Source organism: Cornus florida, unplaced genomic scaffold (assembly GCF_030987335.1).
Source record: "Cornus florida cultivar Cherokee Brave unplaced genomic scaffold, ASM3098733v1 CherokeeBrave_3.0.0_Hap2_Chr06, whole genome shotgun sequence".
NCBI classification, from domain to species: Eukaryota; Viridiplantae; Streptophyta; class Magnoliopsida; order Cornales; family Cornaceae; genus Cornus; species Cornus florida.
Genome location: NW_026775576.1, coordinates 72,715,073 through 72,736,656, shown reverse-complemented (window position 1 = coordinate 72,736,656; position 21,584 = coordinate 72,715,073). Strand labels below are relative to the sequence as shown.

General features: G+C 35.1%; 1 protein-coding gene across 1 annotated transcript; it reads left to right on the top strand.

Annotated features, from left to right (window-relative positions):
* The first annotated feature begins 2,304 nt into the window (after positions 1–2,304).
* Positions 2,305–20,372, top strand: LOC132312029 (uncharacterized). The gene is made up of 12 exons (XM_059810240.1): positions 2,305–2,515; positions 3,094–3,190; positions 3,768–4,334; positions 7,899–8,219; positions 8,797–8,885; positions 12,143–12,352; positions 12,442–13,399; positions 14,254–14,646; positions 14,723–15,051; positions 16,991–17,089; positions 17,191–17,316; positions 18,084–20,372. The coding sequence occupies exons 1-12, from the start codon at positions 2,384–2,386 to the stop codon at positions 19,878–19,880; spliced, it is 5,118 nt and encodes a 1,705-aa protein (XP_059666223.1). The 5' UTR covers positions 2,305–2,383; the 3' UTR covers positions 19,881–20,372.
* The last annotated feature ends 1,212 nt before the right edge of the window (positions 20,373–21,584 follow it).

The window sequence follows — 21,584 nt, the reverse complement described above, 5'->3', positions numbered from 1 at the left end:
TATAGTAGAAATGATGGATGTGGTGACATATTTTTTTTGTTTGGTTAGAAGGAAGGGAAATAGGGTTTTTATATTCTTTTTACTAATATGACCTCAGTATTTAAAAATTCTATATCTATCACAAATTTTTAGAAAGGTTAGAAGTGAAAAATTGATATTTGTGTTAGTTATTATTTCTTTCTCTCTCCTCTTCCTCCCAATTTTGGGCGGATAAAGAAATACAAATGAAGGAGGGATGAAGCCTTCATCCCTCCTTGCTTCCTCCCGCTTTTCCCTTCCCTTCAACCAAATACGAAAAAGTTAGTTTATTCCCCCTCTCATCCATCCCTCCTCAATCCTTCCCTCCAACCAAACATAACTTTAGTTACAAGTTTTTTGGCTTCTTTTTCGTGTTTTTGTTGTAAATGTTGTATAGTTATAGCGAAACAAACTTTTACCAAATTAATGTTTTCGATTGTTTTCTTATTGTAGTAACAAACACTATCACGATGAACAGTGCCTTAAAAATTTACAATACATTTTTACCAAATATGTTTTCATATTTTTACTTAAAAAAATCATTCAACAAATTTTAGGTTATTAAATATGTTTCCAATCACTATTAAACACATTCCACAACAAAAACGTTGTCTATTTCGAATGAAAACAAAAACACAAAACATTTTTGATTGCGAAATAGACCGGTAGCAAATGGTGAATCTTTGCAATTGGAAAAGAAGGAATGTAAAAAGGAAGTTGCAGGAGACGGTGAATCACCTTGCAAAACTAGAGAGGCTATTACATGTGTATAAAATCATAACAGTAAGGACTGTAGGTATGGCACAGGTTGCTGGAAAGACCATTGAGATTAGGCAGCCATATGTGTGCGAAGAGAGACCTTTAAACCTACCCAAGAAGGGGAAATCATTATATAGTCTTGGGGGATTATTTGTTTTTTTTTGTTTACATGTCACCTTACAATTGATCGGAACCAATGATTTCAGAAATCATGTTTGTTAATTATTTCGATGCATGCTTTCAAACTTATTGAAAAAGAAACAATATAGTCAAATAGAAGAAAGTAACTAAAATCATAGATCTTCTTCAAGCTTAAATAAGTGGTTGCTATGTGCTCAATAAAACCGCCATAGAAGGCTTTAGATACTCCCTAACCCTCTTCTCAAATAAAGTTGTTTTTGTGGCAAAACTAAACAACTCGTTCAAAGTCCCACATGTGGTTTTTATTTTTATTATTATTATTTTTATTTCAAGAAGTTGCAGAAACCGTGAACATTCTTGGAGAAACAATTTGAGAAAAATTAAATCAGGACAACCAAATTCTTTTGGGATTTGGAATTGGAAACAGAAAAGGAGAAGGAATGGGATTCAATTTGAAATGAAATTCCATTCCAGTGTTTGGAATCAACTGGGATTTAATTATAAAAGAAATAATATTTTATCATTTTATTTTTATTAATTTTGATTTTAATCTTGTGTTTATGGAAAAAAGAAGGCCAAGTTGGTAAAGTTACATACCTAAAACTAAATCTAATTTACAAATCCTATCAAATTCCACAAATTTTCATGGGATTTGAGGTAGTTGTAATTTGGGATTTCAAATCCCATAAAATCCAATTTCGTTTTAAATTCCTTTGATTAGAAACACTAGAAATTTCATTTTAAATTCAAAACTCCATCAAATCCCATCATATCAAACAAAAAGTTTTCTATTCAAAAATGATTTTGTAAACAAATACATCAAACAAAAGTAAAAATAAAGCAAATACTTATTATAAAGCATGTTGGCCAAGACTGCTTAAGGCTTTCTTAGGCCTCTGACTCCATTAAATACAAGTTTTAATTCAAAGGATTTTAATTATCTTATTAGGTTATGTTTGATGTAGAAAAAAGGGAAAGAAAAATATTGAACAATATGAGTTATGTGGTAAAAATAGAGAAAAAAAATACATGTGTGTTTGGTTGATTAACATAAGAAAAGAAAAGAACAGAAAATTAATGTTAACAACTAAATATGTTGAAAAGGAGACACAATAAAAAAAAAATTATTGAACTTATCACTAAACTTTATTTACATTAAAGGGCTGAGCTGTATTTTGTATATGTTCGTGAACATATCCAGTGAATTTTTTAATTAAAATTTGTTTACTTCTACATTTTCCTTTTTTGGAAGGAATAGTTTTTCCTAAATTCCTTTTCCATCCCATTCTCTTGAACCAAACTGGATTTAATTGTCCAAAAAAGTACGTGGTGGACCGTGGAACCAAGGACGTTTCAGTATTTTCAGACAAGTCACTCCGCATTTTCTTCTCTATTTCGTCAGAGTCCTTACCTCCAACTCAGATAGAGAAACTGAAGAGAGACAAGCTGGAGAGAGGGAGAGAGAATGGAGGATGGCCATGAGCTTAGAGCAAAATCTGCAGCATCCATGCCCACCACAGCAATCCCTAATTCAGAGGCCGACAACAATTGCTCTAAAAGCAAAGAAGAAGGCGAGCTCTCTTCATCAGGCGACGATGTAATTCCTTCCAAAACCCTAATTCATGAAAGATTGTTTTTCTACTGTGATTCGTGTTGTCATATGATGATATTGATCGTGTACGTGCCTGTCTTTGCATCTCTATGTATGTGGGAGGCTCTTCACTGTTCTCTGTATTCTTTGGTTTATTTCTGTTTGTGTCTTTTTTTAGGGATTTTTACTTTATGTCACATTTTCATCTCTTTCCTTGTTGTACTGGTTTTTGCTGAATCTGCATTTACAGTTCGGTTAATATCTGGTGTTTAGGGTTATTATTATTATTTTTTTAATGATTTCGAAGCCATTTCAATTTACAGAATAGGGTTTGGTCTGTTCTTACTTGATTATACTTTTACTTGTTCGAAGCCATTTCAACTTACAGAATAGGGTTTGGTCTGTTCTTACTTGATTATACTTTTTCATGTTTTACGCTTATGGATCTGAATGGGTTTATACTCCATTTATATTTAATCCCTTTCTAGTATCAATTTTTGTTGGGTGTTTCTAGATTCACCTTACTTTGTCAATTTATATTGGTTTTGATCTGCAATCCTGAATGAGTGAGCTTGACTCCACAGGGGTTTCCCGCTGCTTCTCAGTTCAACAGTACTGCTCCTAGACCAGTGCCTGTTAGAGCTGCTTCGTTGAAAAAAAACTCCCGAAGTCTTGAGGCAGGTGAGTGTCATTAGCCATTACCTAATAATATATGCACTTGAACAGTTGATTTATTTTTTGTTGCTAACCTAGTGGTTGGATCATTTGTATATCAGTGCCCCCCCATTTCCTGCTTTTGCTACAAAACATGCCCAGACATGTTTATAGTTGATCTTGTCTTTGCCTTGCCATTAATGAATCATGATGATATCTACTGCATAAAGATTTTTAATACATATATGAATTTCAGATATTGGAACAAGAATGATGACAATATTTTCTAATTAAAATTTGGGACTTATTTATTCCCATATCTAAATTATGCGCATGTGCACTTTGACGCTAGCTTCTGGCAATTAAACAGTGGACATGGTTAGAGTTTGAGATGATCTTAAAATCATTCCCCCTAATGCTGAGTTTTGGTTCATTTGCTTTTATATATCTATTAAGCTACACTCAGTGATGTCTAATTTTATTGCTGTTTTTCTTAGCAATGCTTTCTTCCTTCAATTGTAAAGTAGTTCATATGTTACTGAATTTGTGCCTATAAAAAAATCGTATTGAACTTGCCTTTTGATGGTTCCTACCCACTTTGCAGGGACGACTATTTCTACCGTTAATCCTGCCAGTGCTGTTGATATAACTTCCAAAACTACTGTGCAGCGGAATTATGGCAAGAGTGCTGGGAAGAATCGAGGGCCATTTGTGCCATTTTTGATAGGATTCTCAGATGATGACAGCGGTAGTGACTCTGAAGAGTACAGACTAGGAAAAGCTTTAAAAATCACAGGCAACTCTATTGGAGTGGATGATAGAACAAGTCCACTCCCTTCATTGATGGAGAAATCGCAAATATTACGACCAACCACAAGAAATGAGACGAAAGTGATACCTAAAAAAGTGTCTTCGAGTCACACATTTGTCTCCTCAATGGCTAAAACTAATAGAGCCACTTCCAGCAACAGTACACCCTCATTAGTTGGACAAAGATCTCGTTTAAGAACTTTTAATACCCTCAACAGAAAATCAGCTGGCCGGGGACATGGAGGTGACCAGAGCATGCATTTGAATAGCAGTAAACTTCAAGACTTACGCCAGCAGATAGCAATTCAGGAGAAAAAATTGAAGCTCAAGTCAGCCCAGCAAAATAAAGAAATGTTCTCAGGTTTGTGACAATGTTTACTTTTGAGGTTGCCTTGGGGCCTTTGTTGGTAACTGCCTCTGGCTGGCTAACATTGGGTCGAGAAGGTGTATTAGCTATCTAGTGAAAAGTATTGTTCGAGAACTTTTATTTTCCTTAATGTGGGAAACTAATTAACTTTTAACAAGGGTTCTTGATAAAGGTTAATTTTATAATTAGTCCACTTTAACTAAAGTTTTGGATTTTGGGGCTCATTCATGATTTGGGTGTTTTTAGCCATCCCAAAACATCCATAATACAGGTTATCATATTCATTACCATGAACTTTGTGAAGTCCAATTTTTAGGATTGTGTTTATTTCATGTCTAATATCATTAATGGTCAATAACAAAGGAATTTTATATTTATTATTATTTTTTGTTAATATACTTGGATTTTGTAGCAAATGTTTGCAAAGGTAGCTCTTATATGCTAACTGGTTTGATGCATGGAATGCGACCTCTTGATCCTAATCTTCTTGGCGAGTGAAAGAAAAATAGAAAAGAGTGTTAAATATTATAATGTTTAATTTTATATTTGCCTGTGTCAAGAATAAGACCATAGTTACTCTTGAGAAATGAAAAGGTAAATATAGAACACTAGCATTGATTTTTCACTCTCATTGAGAATTAGAGCATATAGCAAATATCGGGTTTATTTTTGCTCCTAACAGTCACTTGGAGAGAGAGAGAGTGAATTTTGGAACATTTAGTAGTGTTGACTTGATTTTTCTCTTATCTAGAACAAGATGAATGTTAATATTGGACTTATTATCTTCTAGGAACTTGGAAAGTTAAAATGCACGGGGAACACTTGTTATTTTGACTTTATTACCACGAACAAAACCAAAATTACTGGAATTAATGTTGTCCTTTTGGGCACTTGAAAAATGAAAAGTGGATACGGAACATGTGGTAGTGATGACTTGACTTTTTCCTTATCAAGAATAAGATCAAAGTTAATGCTGGTTGTAACTTTATTTTAAGACGCTTACAAAATGAGAAAATAACTGGGTAACACTTGGTGGATTTCAAACCTTACTTCTTTAGGCATGTATATATATTGAGAAATATTTTTTGGCACTTGAATAATGAGAAGAAAAGAAAAGGATTAGCATGGAACATTAAGCAGTGTTCATGATTTAACCTATGTAATGAACGAGGAAAAGTGACTGGCAGAGCCTTTTTAGGTATTTAGAGAAAAGAAAAGTTTGAAAATTACAGTAAAACAGATCCTAGGACCATAGTAAGCTCTTATTTTATTTTATATTATAGGCTTTTGGATATTTATGACTTATTTGCTTCATACATTAACCCTCGCATGTATAGTTTCTTAAAGTAGGTTGATGGATGAAGCAACTGAATCATAAAATATCCAAAAACTTTTAAGAAGCTTTTCATGGTCCTAGCTGCTAGGAAGCACGGACACGCCTAAAAGGTCGAAGTGTCTGTATTTGACACGTGTGAAACACTCACATTGCCCGACACTTGTTGGACATGCCAAAAATATGTTTGAATTTTTTTCCTTTTTGGACAAATGATGGGTCAAAATATAAAGTAGAAATTTTTCTCCAAGTAGTTGCGAAAAAGGCTTTGTTGTTGTTGATGTAGAATTTTTTGAAAATTTTCAAGAATATGGAGGTCAAAACATAAAATAATAAAAAGTTTTTCAAATAAATTCGTCAACACATTTTATTTATTTGATCATTCTATGGTTATTACTTTTTTGAGATTGTGAAAGATCACAAAGAGAAAATTGTAAGAATCTTGCTCTTTTTTGCAACTTCTTGAATGGTAGCGAACCTCCTCCTTCAATAAATTCTCTCTCTCTGTCCAATTTTTCCTTTTCTTTTTGTCATCTTCTTCATCTTACAAGCCCCTTTCTTCCTCTACGTAGTCTCTCTTTTATTATCAACAAAGTGCCATTTTTTTTCTCAACAAAACCATACTTTTCCTTATTTCTTTATTTTTTTCTTTCTGTAGTTGATTTTATCTCTCTCTTAATAGATTTCTCTTTCCTTTTTTTCAACGAAGTCCTAATTGAGAAAGGGTGAAGAAATTCTACGTCAGCCAATTAACCATAATATTTTGTTTAGTTATGGATTTGGATTACAATAAATAAAGGGAGTTCAGGAATTATACTTCAACCCATTCTCTTTTCTTTTTTCTCTTCTTAAATAATGGAATTGTTGTTGTAGTTCATTAATTATTGTGATTTGGATTTTTGTTTATTAATTTGATGAAAGTTATATTAATCTTCTATGATATATTATCACATAAAAAAATATAGAATTTCGATTCACAGTGTCTCCTCCGTGTCCATGTCTTAAATTTTTAGGATTTGTCATGTTGTTGTGTCTGTGTCATGTCCTATCCATATCCGTTTTTGGTATCCATGCCTCTTTTAGTTGTAGGACATTTTTTTTTTTTTTTTCCTGTAAGTTCCCTGGTTACCTTTGCCTTTCTCTAAGTACCTAAAAGAGCATTCATACATTTTCTTTTCTTTTAAGCTATTGTAGGATTTTGTGCTTCCTTAATCATCCTTCTCATGAATAAGTTTCTAGTAGAGCTTGGAAAACAAGTGCAATACCACATACAGGTTTCTTTTGATGGGTTTTGGGATTTTTGGGATTTGGTTGCATCATTTGTCAACCAGGACTTGTTTCTAGGAACATTAAAAAAGTAAATGCCGTCTGCATTAGATTCATTCTTCTTCCAACTGAAAATGGTTGCATTTTCACTTCCATATTTCGCTCACATAATGCGTTGCATGTCACTCGCAGCTCTTTTAGGAAAATGAACTTATTAATAAATCCTAGATAGTAGGGAATGCACCGAGAAATCCTCTGCTCGTGGTAGCCATACTTGAAGGTGTGGCGGGATGAAGTCCATGAAAGGTTATAAGAACTTGTTTTTGGACTGTTTCAATTTAATGGTTTTCTTTGGGGGAAGATTTAGACTAATTTTGGCATCATTTCGCAAAAACAACACTTCATCTTATTAATGGTCAATTTTTTTTGACACAAATTTTGGCATTAAATGGAGATGATTGGGATAGAAGGTGAGAATGATGGTGATGAAATGTAGATGATTGGCCTTCAGTTTGATGCCCTGTCAAAACCAAACCCGTGTCTTGATGCATTTCAGCTGGTCAACTTTACTCAACACAGATCGTAGACATTTATGAGGTGCTTAGGCCCTTGGAGGATGGGAATGACAGCTGCCAAAGTGAAACAGATGATGCATTTTTTGCATTTCCCGCCAAAAATGCACATATTAATGCGTTGTGGGCATTTTTGTAATCAATGAAACTTTTATGGCTCGACTGTCATTTCTGGATAAATCTGGAGCCAAATTTGAGTGGTCATAAATCTGGGGCAAAAATGGAACTTGCAAAACGGAAGAGACCTCCTGTAAAATTTGACATTTTATCTTTTCCTTGTGTTTTACTGTTTTCTTTCTTTTCCTTTTTTAAAGGCGGTGGTGAAAATGGGGGTGTCTAAAAAGTTTATGCAGGGATTATAACTTTATGAAATTAAACATGATGCAGCTAGGAAATGTGAAGGAACTTCTTCTGACTTTGTACGGTTTGAACCAAAAGAGCCGGACAAGAAGCGTGTAAAAGTCGGTGAACCTCATTCAAGCCCGTCAATTTCAGAAGACCAACAAGAATTGCCTGTTATAACATCGGCATTGGCATCTCAAAAGTCTGTGTTGGAGAGCTGTGCTCAGCAGAATATAAATGATCATAGGTGCCGTGACAAAGAAGTTCTATTGGGGACAATGCACTCGAACATTCCTCAATGGCCAAAGAAAGATGTTGACCGGGGCCATGTATCTTCAGCAAATCTGTCAAAGGGGGTGCAAGATGGTGATTTATTTATTTATTTCCTGTTAAATTTATCTTACGCTGACCACCACCACCTAGCTTTGGCGTATCTCTTGCCATCCCATAAGGAGGTGCAGGGTTCAAGTCGCCCAGTTGGGATGTTGGGACATTGGTGTGTGTGTCTTTTTGTTTGTCCTGCACTTTCCAACCATCACCACCACCAACAACAACCACCACCACCACCACCACCACCAACAACAACCACCACCACCAAGCCTTTTCCCAATTATTTGGTGTCAGCTACATGAATCCCATATTTTCATTCTGCTCTATTTAAGGTCATAGCCTCAGTCAATCCACATGCTATCATATCTTTCTTTACTAACTCTACCCACGTTAACTTTGGTCTTCCTCTTCCCCTAGTATTACCCTCAATGTGGACTATGCCACTTTTCCTAACCGGCACACTTAAAGGTCTTCTTTGCACATGTCCAAACAATATTTCTTTACTAACTCTACCCACTTTCCAACCGTCCTTCAAAAAAGAAAAAAAATTAGGGAGAAATTTTCTTTTACCTACGCTGAGGTGTCTAATGAATGGGTGTTTTTGGTTGTGCAGGTACTGACGTCATCACTAATAGAAGTCGGTGTGACAGGAATACTAAGCTGGTGGAGCCTTATACTCTGTCACAACAAATTGCATGCCTGGTAAATAGAAACACCGAACCTTTTCCAAAGAAACCAGTGCAATCTGTATTTTGGTTGAGATTTCTTATATTCTATTGTATGTGGGACACATCTGCTGGGAAAAAAATGGCATGACAGACTCTTAGTTTGGATGTTTGCAAAAAGTTATTTTCAGTTACCTCTAAAGTGTCATTTTCATCAAAAAATTTATTACACAGTTACTATTGTCACCTTTGCTACTATATGTTTTTTTTATTTATTTAAACACACATTGTTAGGAAAACGTGTTGTGGTTATATTCCGTGAGCAAAAGTTATGTTCTATATGTCGTGTCACTTTAGTGGAAGGTATGGATCGACATTGAAGCTTTGATTGTAGATTGAAGACTAAGCCGAAGGATTGCTTCAACATTTTACTTTTACTTTCATCAATCACACAATACAAAGAAGGTAAGTAAATTTATGAGACCATAGGATTCAAAGTGAATAATTTAGGAAACTTGAGTGAATTTGGAGTTAAATTCAAATCTAATTATTGATTAGTTTTAATATAATTAAAATTTAATGTTGGATAGTGTTTAAATGGGAATGAATTTAGAAACATTAATGTTGGTTAGAAAACTAGGATTTTGAATTCAGGTTGAATTTTACAGTTGATTTTGGTGAGGATTTCAAGTAGTAAAATTTAACCTTTATGCCTTCGAAAAATAATTAGATATAAATTTCACAATGAGCTATATATTTATAAACTAGATTCAACAAACTTTCCAACTAATATATGACTATTGACTAATTTCTAATCCATATGACCCCTTAACAAAGCATCATTTGAAATTATGCTGTGTAGTCAGGTTCAGCAGTAAAGTTCAATCAATTGAATCTGAATCTCGATCGATTGATGTCACACCAGAATAATTTGACCAAAAGCTTGATCAGACGAGAAAAACCCAGAAGGTGCTGATACATTGATTCCCAAAGTCAATAAAAAATGTGTTTTAAAGTTAGTAAAGGCTTCTAAACTTTCCCCCCTCATCCAAAACATTCCTAATGAATTTTTAGTCATTCCAACACTATAAAAAAGTGTCTTAGGGTCCTCCATAGTCTATACACCAGAAAATCATAAGAGACAATTACACAATTGTGAGAGAGGTTGAGAGCTCCTTTTTTAATCACAAGTGAGGTTCTTCATAGAATACCTTGTTATATTGAGTGATTGTGTTCTAAACCAAGAAGTTTCATCGAATACTTGAAGATTAGTCAACCATAACACCTCCATATCAATGGATTGGTCCACTGATCATAATAAAATCATGGATTAAAGAAGCGAATCACATGAGATACAGTTCTATTGATGAAGGACTGTGTGCCTGAAGAAACTGGGTGAGAGTTTGGTGGATTAGATCCGTGTTTGGAGGCAACTAGGGGTTCCAGGGTTTGGGAGCTCTTAACCCCAGGGTAAATCTCTTTCTCATTGTACATTTGATTTGTTTGGACTAGGCCTTGTGATATTTTCCCATTGAGGTCTTCCACTTAAAAATCAGTGTTCAGTTGATTGTTCAAATTGAAATTCAGTAAAAATTATCAAAGTGTGCAAGAGACCTGTTCAACCACCTTCCCCTCTTCCCCTGTCCAGGTATCAGAGCCTTGGGTCACAGTCCCTAGATTTCTCATACATAAATACATATGTTTTTTGTAATAACTTACAGATTTGCAGAAAGATGGCGATATTTGGGAATAGGATTTACTCATCTATGAATCATAGATTAAACTAGAACTCCTAATACTTGATCTGTATGCAACATTAACATCTATTTTTGTTATTTTTTTTTGTCTCTCCAGATTAGTTTTGGGTTGCATTTTTGTTTACAGCTTTTTGTTTGTAGGAGCCAAATGATGTACATTTTGGGGAAAAACATATTTTTTGGTAGTTTTTAATAATATATATATATTTTTTATAGAACCAACTAGCTATTTATGAAATCTTTGTGGAACCTTATTTAGTTATTTTTCTTTTGCTTCTAATTTTCGTAAATAGATGACCCAGACTCCAGCAAGGCTCAAAGTTTACAAGCTGTGCTTTTTGTTATTTTTTTCCCACTTTACCTACAAGATGCTCAGAGCAATGATGGTGCCATAATTCCTTTTCTCAACCCATTGCCTTTTTCTTTTTAAGTATTTGCTAGCTGAACAAGATCAACATCAGTAATTCACTCCCTTCCCCCGTGTGTAAGATATTGTTTTTTGTGCTCGAGGCCATTGCTTGACAAGCTGGTTAGTGTATATTTCCTTTTTTCTTTTCATTTATATCTGTGTCAACTGCCCAAAATGTGAGTGGTTGGATAAACGTCAGTCATGGTTTTTATTTATTTTTTCCGAAGGCAGGCATTAAAGCTTGACTTTTGCTCTCTCGCTCACTTGTTATTTTGGTCACTTTGGCCATTTTATTATGTATCTCATAAACTCCCCCTGGATTTGTAATGCCTTTTGTATTATAATGTTCACATCTATCTCAGATCTGAGTATCTTGTATCCGTTCCTATCATTTGTTCTTTAGTTTCCTTAAGATTTTGTTTTCTTATTGATTTTTCCCCTGATCCAGTCATGCACCAGAGGTGTCATTTCTTTCTTTTTTATTCCTAAGTGCCAGAGGTGTCATTTTGTAAGGGCTAAGGTGTTGTAGGGTAAAAACTGTACTGGGATTTAATTAATTTTAATCAGAAACTGTAAAAGTAATGCAGTGGTACTCGTTTTTGGAATTTTTGTAATATAATGTTTATTTGGAATACTCTCTCTCTCTCTTTTCCTATCTCATGCAGACATGATTACTAATCATGTTCTAAATTTCCAGAAAGCCAAAACAAGCAGCCAAATGCAAATTAGCTTTGAATTTCTATTTCTTGTACAACTTTGGTGGTGGTAATGTTATTTCTTGGCATGATACTGATTCTTGCTTTGAAAAGTTGTTCGCATCTGAAATTTCTCATAGTGAATCTTGGAAGAGAGACTCTCTTACAATCTCCTTGTGAGTTGTGAGGATGAGCTTCAATGCTCTCACCTGCGGTGCAGTGAGAATTAAAGAATTTTCTACATGCTTAATAAAGCTTTTGGATCTTGTCATTCATGTATTGGCTAGCTCCGGGGCTCCTTACAACATTATATGCTAATATACTTTGCAAAAAATTAGTGTGCTTTAAGTGAACTTACAATGCAAATTATTCAAGTATTCAACATTGACCTGTATGTATTATTAATTTTCAATTTATGCTTGTTACTTTACAGAGAGCTGAGGGTTTGGAGTGTCCAAACGGTCTTAGTTATCACCATACATCCAGTTCTGTACCAAACAAAGCAACACGTGAACAAAATTTAACAGGAAGCTGTCAGTTTCATGAAATCAGATCTGATGACAAGACAGATAAGCCGACATTGGATGATACACCTTTGGCACGCTCTCTCCACGTTGCAGATAACAACTTAGAGACGTCAGATGTATGTTCTGGATGTATTTTAGTTGTAGTGACTTTTTTTTTTTTATCTTTGGTTTTGATTGTGACTGCTTTTTATTTAATTTGTGGAAGGCATCTTTAAACAATGCAAGTCTCTGGGATTGTTTGGGTAAGGTAAACATCTCAGGGAATAGCAACATGGACATACAGTCATTACTGGAATTCGAGGAATTGCTAGACAAGGAGCTGGAGGAAGCACAAGAGTATCGGCATAAGTGTGAAGTTGAAGAAAGAACTGCTCTTAAAGCTTATCGTAAAGCACAAAGGGCTTTAAGTGAGGCGAATGCTAGATGCTCTTATCTCTATCAAAAAAGGGAACTATATTCAGCCGATTTTCGATCACTTATGGTGGCGGATTCGAGTTTGTTCTGGTCCTCTAGGCTGCACAATCATGTTGGATCTGGGCTGAATTTCTCAAATAAGATGTCTGAAGTTAATGTGCATCTGGCACCCACATCAAGCCATCAAATGCAGGCTGAATCCAATGTTCGTAATCTGTCTGATTCAAATATCCATTCTGCTAAGGGATTACTTCAAAATGGGTCTGGCTGGCATGCGGATGGACAAAATTTGGCTGCCAATCCATGCATTGACCCTGATGCCAGTACATCAGAGCCTCACAAGGATGATGGTGTGACAAATGGTGTCTGTTCTCCGTGCAATGATTTAGAAATTTCAGGAGATGAAAGTGAAGATACATTTCCATTTGACCATAGATCTGTTCAATCCAATCCAGATTGTCAGCTAGAGGAGATTTATGAAGAAAGTGTAGACATGAATGAGGTGTCAAAAAGAAGATCCTCTTTTGATAACTCTCAGGATTCTTTGCTTCTTGAAGCAACCTTAAGGTCTCAACTGTTCGAAAGACTTGGAATCAAAACTTTGTCAGAGAAGACAGGCTTAACTCATAGCATGAAATGTGCAGTTGGAAAAGAGATTGAAGATGATGATGGCGGGGAAAAAATGGAGATGAGTATGGGCATTATGCCATGCTCGGAAGAAGAGAAAGACCGACATTTTGATCTTGGAGGTAACTTTCCTTTAAGGAAGTTGTGTTTGAGTCAGTTTTTAGTATGGTCTTCTGTTGTTCCTTATTAAGAATTTTATAACTCATTATATTAAAATTAAACTTTGTTTAACCATATGGTCCTTTACTTTCCCATTTTTTTTCCCACAAGTTTTGGGAGATCTTCATTGAAATTTGTGTTAAAAGTATTAATAATTGGTATTTAGCATTGTTTATTTTTGCTGATGATAAATGAAAGAGAGTAGGAATCTTTTGATTTGAGAAATATGTCGTTTCATGTACTCTATTCCTGTTTAATGTTGTCGACATTTACTTCCTGTACGACACTTTTCATTTCCTTATTTTGTTTTCCTTTGACAAATTTTATTTTATTTTTTAATTTTTTGGGGGGTGGGATTGTGTCTCTTTTATTTATTATTTTGCATTTGGCTTTTTTTCTTTGCTTCGCTGTCTTTTTTTTGGGAGGGGGGGGGGGGGGTTGGGGTGGGGGTGGTTGGGAAAGAAGTTGCAGACATAGTTCGAGAGTACACTGGTGCTTCAAATATCCCTACCATCTTCTATTCTTGCCATGAGGTTTATACCGTACCCATTTTGCAACTAAGGGTTACACTGGACTATAACAGCTTCTGATAGTTGCAGTTATATGTCCTCACTTGATATGTTTACCACCCAAAATGTTGGTTATTTTGTTTTCGCCTGTTATTTATTTATGTATTAAGTTCAAAAATGGTACTGATTGGGAGGAAGGGAATATCTATGAGCTTCCTATCAACAACCGCTGCCATGATCAGAAAGGTTCTTCTAATTATGCATCTCTTTCTAGTGCTGATCCTTTGGGCTGCTTTTTTTTTCCATAGACGTTCACCAATCCAGAATATCCCTTATGCCTGCAAGCCCTATTCTGAGGAGTGCATTTGGGCCCATGAAAGCTAAAGCCTTGAGCGGCTTAAATGTATTACAGGCCGGAAATCAGCTGATTCACTCTTATGATATTTACAATGGCAAGGGCAATGGTGTTGGCTCTGATGAAGCCCAGCCAAGAATTCTTAGTGTGAACTTGATGGAAGATACTTCGATCGATAAATGTTTCAAAAACGATGGCTCTTACTCCTGCAATCTTGCAATTGACCCCTTTTGGCCACTTTGCATGTACGAGCTCCGAGGAAAATGCAACAATGACAAATGTTCCTGGCAACATGTTAAAGATTATGCTAACATAAATATGAACCATGATAAATCTGACAGTGCAGGTAGGAATGCCATTTTTGATATATAGAAACCTACCTTTCGTAACTGTACATATTTATGAATTCTTTCCCTTTGCAGATTGTCAGGTTGGATTGTCATCAAACAGGGGAAATTATGGTGCAGCAAACCTTTCTAAGTGTATCAATTGCCTTGTTTTGGCTCCACCCACTTATACTGTGTGCTTAGATATTTTAAAAGCTGATTTGCATTCATACCGATCTGTTTTAGACCGATGCATTGGGCAATGCTGGATAAAGTGTTTCAGCTTTTACTTGGTTCTTTCAAATTTGCTTCCAACTGATTTGGCTTCAGATGAGCGACTCTTGCATGGCAGTGAAGCTCGTATTGAAGTCCATGGGACTTGGAATAAACAATCATTGTATTTTCGCACTAGAAATGGCACATTGGTTTGTCAAAGCTTTCTTTTTCTTTTCTTACTTATATATATGTTTTATTATCTCATAATGTTCTTTGTTGCTGCAGTTTCCTCTTTGGTATTTTATTTGCTTTTCGTATTTCTGTCTCTTTTTTTCTATGTTTTGTTTTTTGTGCTTTGCAATTTTTGCCAGTCAGGTTACAGAGTAATAGGAAATGCTTTTCAACTGGAAGTTAATCACAAGTTCTTGTTGTTATTCATGGTGTTCTTTGGATGAAACAATATCTTTGGGTAGTGAAGCATAAAACATTAAGCATACATGTTGTAGCTAATCACTAGTTCTTCTTGTTATTCGTGGTGGTCTTTGGATGAAAGTGTTTCTTTGGGTAGTGAAACATAAAATATTAGGCATACATCTTGTGGTTTTCTTACATAAGGATTGAAACGCTGATATGTAGTGGATTTTGATGCTATGGTGGTTGCAGTATACTTCAATGCGGACTTTGGATACTTATGTTTTGTTTCTGTATTATGTCTTGAGATTTTGTACAACTCTAATTTAACAAGACCTTAATCCCAACTGCTAAGTGTTAGCTAGATGAATACTTCTTTATCCATCCAGGTTCATACAGAGCTAAGAAGCACGGACACTCCAAAATGGGCGAAGAATCCGTGTCCGACACGTGTCGGACACGCCCCGACACGTGTCGAACACGCCAAAAAACGTGTCTGGAATTTTTTTATTTTTTTTTATTTTCGGACATGGCTTGGACACGGCTCGGACACGGCACAGACACGGCTCAGACAGCTCGGACACGGCTCGGACAGCTTGGACACGGCTCGGACACGGCTCAGACACGGCTCGGACACACTTTTCTGGATTTTTTTTTTTTTTTTTTAAAAAATTTTAATGCTGATATGTTAATTTTTTTTTTTTTTTTTTTTAAATTTTTAATGCTGATATGTTAATTTTTTTTTTTGTACTACCCTAAAGATGGTGATATATATATATACTAACCTAAAGATGCCACAATTCGCCGTGTCCGTGTCCTAAAGATGCTGATATATATATATATACTAACATATCAGTGATATATATATATATATATTCCAACCTAAACATATCAGTGATATATATATATATATTCCAACCTAAACATATCAGTGTTTTTTTTTAAAAATTATTAATGCTGATATATATATATATATATACATATATACTATTCGCCGTGTCCGTGTTCTAATTTTTTTGGATTTGCCGTGTCGCTGTGTCCGTGTCGTGTCGTATCCGTGTCCATGCTTCTTAGATACGGAGTTATGAATGTTTACTTTCAGGCAATATGTCATCTCTCCCACCATTGACATGTGTTCTCAACTTTTTCCCTGGCAATCATGTCTTTTTTCTGTTAGATTTGTTGAGTGCTGTCTATTCATTTTCCCTCTCTCTTAATTCTTTAGAATTAATTGAAGTCATGGATTTTCAACCTTTTTTTTTTTTTTTTCCCATAGTTGGTACTCACACACCCCCCTCTCCAAGGAATTGTTTGCACCTAAGAGGCACCAGGGCAAGTGACTTACCCACTTGAGCCAACCCCTTGGGTGCAGCTAATACACAAGTGATTTGGAAATTTCGTCGACCTGCTAATTAATATTCCCTAGATTTGTTAAAAATAAAAAAATAAAAAATTGTTTACTTGTTATGTTTTGATATGAGAGCTTCATCAATTCGAATATTATTCTTGCTTACAAGTTATTATTATTATTTATTATATGGTTCCATGTCATTGATTTGACCTATTGTTATCTCTTTGTTCTTTGATTTGGAAGATTTAATACTTCTCTTCGCTACGATACATCTTTTAGTCCTGTAAAAATTCCTTGTTTCATATTACAGACAAATAATTGTCTTCTTGTCTTTTAGGAATGTGCTCTTATTTGCTCTAACTTTCCTATTTGCATATTTACTTTAGAGTCAATCGGGTCAATATGTGGTTGACAATGATCAATCCCTAGAGATGGCTCTCCTTACTCTGAATCAGGAGGTCAATAAAAAAAGGGGTAAATCAGAGGTAAAGTTATTACTTGACCAGAGATTATTGACCAGTAGCGTTGTGATTATGTTCAGAAATTTTTGTACATGTCATCTTATTCATATTTTGGAAATGTGTAGGCTCTTAAAGTGCTTGGTCGAGCTGTTGTAGCTGATCCAACATCTGCAGCTATCTGGATTGTTTATTTGCATATTTACTATAGCAATGCAAAGCCAATTGGAAAGGATGACTTGTTCTATCATGCGGTATGCTTATGTGTCTTATTATTTAAACTAATACTATGTTGTTTTCAACATTATGTGGACTCTGACAAAACCTTAGAGACCCATATCTGCACTAAGCTGTTATTTAATTGATCTTCATGTCAAAATCTTTAATGATTGTGTCGGTATATGCACCTGTTGAATCTTCCTGATTTTTTATTTTATTTTCTTATTTGAGATTAATGACATTGTGGATCAATGTTCTTGGTGCTCTGTGTCCTTGTCTTGCCATTTAAGGGCAAAAAAAAAAAAAAGGGACAATTAAATAACACCTTATATCTGAAAGGTGAGGAGAGGAGATACCACTAGGCCACAGGCCTTGGTAATTTAGAATAGACTGGACAATCCACATTATACATCTGACAATTTCTGTGACTGTCTATTTGCTGCAATATATTGATGACTGCAATCATACTTTTTTCTTTCGTATTACATTGTGAATCTTGATCATGGTATACTTTGGAATTAGTTTTTTCCCTGCTGAAAGAAAATTTTGAACTGCAGTAAAATCCACTTCATTTCCTTCCCATTGAGCTGACATCTAGTACATTCGGCTTTCAATTTAAAAACATTCTATAACCAGACCTGAGATTTTCATCTCATACAAGTCCTCCTTATCTGCATAATGAGAATTATACATGGAATAAAATGTAAATAATAAAAGATTCGTCTAGTCTACATTGCTCTGTTTTAATGTAATTTTGAGAATTAAGTGTATAAACTGTAAACAGTTTTATTCTGTTCTTCAGGTTGAAAAGAACAAAGGATCTTATGAGCTCTGGCTTATGTACATCAATAGTCGGATGCAACTTTCTGATCGATTGGTTGCATATGATAATGCTCTCTCAGCGCTTAGCCGTCATGCATCTTCTTCTGACAGGGACCCATTGCATGTTAGTGCATGCATCCTGGACATTTTTTTGCAGATGATGAATTGTTTTTGCATTTCCGGGAACATTGGCAAGGCCGCCGAAAAAACCTATGGGCTGTTCCCTACTACAAAAAGTTCTGATAATCCTGGCCCTCTATTGCTTTCTGATATCCTTCCATGTCTAACGATTTCTGACAAATGTATCTTCTGGATATGTTGTGTGTACGTCGCAATCTACAGGAAACTCCCTAATGCGATACTTGAATTATTTGAATGTGAAAAAGAACTTTCTGCACTAGAGTGGCCTTTCACTCGTTTAACAACTGATGAGAAACAACATGCAGTTACGCTGATGGAAATGGCAGTAGATTTTCTGGCGCTGCACATTGATGGGGAATCACTTAAAAGTGAAACTACTCTTAAAGCGGCACACCTGTTTGCTGTCAATCACATTAGGTGTATAACAGTGCTTGAAGGCCTAGAATGTGGTCGAAACTTGTTGGACAAATACACCAAACTGTATCCATCTTGCTTGGAACTTGTCTTGATGTCAGCACGAGCACATGATCATGATTTTGGTGATTTGAGTTTTGTAGGGTTTGAAGAGGCTCTTATTAACTGGCCAGAAGAAGTCCCTGGAGTTCAGTGTATCTGGAACCAGTATGCTGAGTGTGCTCTCCAGAATGGGAGGTTTGATTTTGCGAAAGAACTCCTGGACCGCTGGTTTCATTCTGTTTGGGAAGTTCAATATTCTCAAAATCAACTTTTGAATACCATGTACGGTGAGAACTTCCTCAGCACGCCAGAATCAGCTGAAGCATCAGATCCTCACAGTTGGATTTCTAATTCTAATCAAATAGATATTTTGTTTGCTCTTCTTAATTTCTGTCTCTATAAATTGTTGAATGACAATCGCTTTGAAAGTCGTAAAGCCATTGATAGGGCATTGAAGGCTGCTGCTATTGCTGGTCCTGAGTACTATAAACATTGTGTGAGAGAGCATGCTGCGTTTTTGCTTATGGATGGTTCACAAGGTAAGATGGATGCTCCCAGAAGTGGAATATTGAAGATCGTTAAAAGTTATCTGGTTGATGCTAGGGTTTTTCATGCCTCCGAACCATTGTCTAGAATGTTCATTCAGAGCACCAAGAAACCTGTCCAACATCTAATTAGCAAGATTTGGAGTCCAGTGTCATCTGACTTTTCACTGCTGAACTTGGTTCTTGAATCCTGGTATGGCCCATCTCTCTTACCCCAAGGGTCCAGTAATCTAAAGCAACTCGTGGATTTGGTTGAAGCCATCATGGATATTATGCCGTCCAACTATCAGCTTGCAATATCTGTCTGCAAGCTACTGAACAGAGGCTCTAATTCTTCCGATGTAGCTTCTACCGGTATTTCGTTCTGGGCAAGCTCACTTTTGGTCAATTCACTATTTCAGGCTGTTCCAGTTGCACCAGAGTTTGTGTGGGTAGAAGCAGCTTATATTCTACGCAGTCTTATAGATATTCAGTCCATCACCGAGGGCTTCCATAAGAGAGCTTTATCTGTATTCCCATTCTCCATTATGCTGTGGAAATCCTATCTCGATTTGTCTAGGGCTACTGGAAATATGAATGCAGTCATAGAAGCTGCAAGAGAGGTGGGGATTGAGCTTGATTGTGATCTCAAGTAATGAAGATTACTGGTTGGTATGCATTGGGTGTTCAACTGATGCATATTTGATGTCCTCTTGATTAGAAGTGATTTAGGAGTTTAAGGCCAAAGCTCAATTGTAGATGATACCAAATTAAACTGTATATCCTTGTCTAGACAATTTTGGGTGGATAGGAGGATCATGAGTGCTGATGTCATGTCAAAATAGGAACCTCAGGAGTATACATAACAATACTGTTGATAGATTTGTCTGTCAAACAAAAAGCAAAAGAGAAATAGAGGTTTTTTGTGGAGTGCTTCTGGAGAACTTGTAGAGAATTGTTCTCTCAAGTAGGAAGAGAGCTATATATGTTTTTTTCATGTGTTTTCTTTTCTAGTGCAAAATTCAGAGTGAGTTCTGTACTTAGAAAGATAGACAGCAAAAATTTATTACAGATGCTGAACCTAATTTGTATGTGTTAGTATAACAAAGTAGCATTGAAGAAAAGAAGAAACTACTAATCTTGTTTAACACACGCACACGCGCGCGCACAGACAGTAAGTTTCCTGTGTGTTACTTTCTGCACTCTTTTCATCTTTGTTTTTCTTTCGAGCTTAGTTCATATTCATTCTTAAAGAGATTTTTTAATTTATTTTATTATTATTATTATTTTTTTGTGGACTGCTTGTTAGGGTAGAGGATAGTAATTTGGAAATGTGATTCAGTTTGTAGTGAAAGAAAATATTTTTAATTTACTTTGGCCATTTGAAGTGGATTTTGATATAACTTGGACTAGTGCATCAAAATTGTGTGTGGATAATTGTCAGGGGAAGGAAAAGAAAAATAACATCAGTTACAAGATGATAGAAAGGAGAGAACTATTTCCCATGTTTGGATAATTAAAGCGTGAATATAAAAATAGAAATGTCATTTGAAGTGGATCTAGTGTATCAAATTTCTGTTCGGACAATTGTTGGAGGAGGAAAGGAAGAATAACACCACTTGCAACACAATAGAAAAAAAAAAATAATAATGAAAAAGTATTAACTACCTCTCATATTTGGATAATTAAATAGTGGGAAGAAAAATAAAAATGATAGTAGTTCCTTGCTTGTGAGGAAGTCAGTTCGAATATTCCTCTTATTTTCCTTCGTCACCATATCAGTTTCGTGTTGCATCTTAATTACGAAAATCGATTTTCTGAATGTCCCTTTCCTTTTAATTTTTACGTACATAAAAAAAAAAAAAAAATGCCGCTGGTTCTTCGATCATGTTTGTAAAGTTTATGAAGAGAAAAAGAAAAAGAAAAAAAGAAAAAAAGAAAAGAACCCAAAAATAAAATAAAATAATAAAAGAAAAAGATAAGAAGAAAGATAGATTGTTTAATTTTTGTAAGTGATGGAGAATAAAATTCAATTAGTGGTGTTTGGTAATTCAATCCCGTGTTTAATTCTGAACGGATTAAGCACTTATCTAATTAAGAGTGTTATGCAATTTGAATATCACTAAAAAAAATTTAAAAAATATCAAAAATCATTTATTTTTTAATTATCACTTAAAAATTTCAACAGTTATATTTTAAGTTATAAAATTTTCAACATTTAATTGTCAATTTTATCAACAACACTTTTGTATTATAAAAAAAGACAATATGATAATTACTATTCCCTTGTCAAAGTCAATATACATTTTTTTTCTTTTTCTTTTTTTTTTTTTTTTTTTTTTTGTAATATTACCAGCATT

What these genes read in the sequence shown, in the direction of transcription:
- LOC132312029 (XM_059810240.1), top strand. Translation starts at nt 2,384, where the DNA reads ATGGAGGATGGCCATGAGCTTAGAGCAAAATCTGCAGCATCCATGCCC. An exon ending in AAATAAAGAAATGTTCTCAG is followed by an intron (nt 4,335 to 7,898) that starts GTTTGTGACAAT and finishes AACATGATGCAG; the next exon opens with CTAGGAAATGTGAAGGAACT. An exon ending in ATGACTTGTTCTATCATGCG is followed by an intron (nt 17,317 to 18,083) that starts GTATGCTTATGT and finishes TCTGTTCTTCAG; the next exon opens with GTTGAAAAGAACAAAGGATC.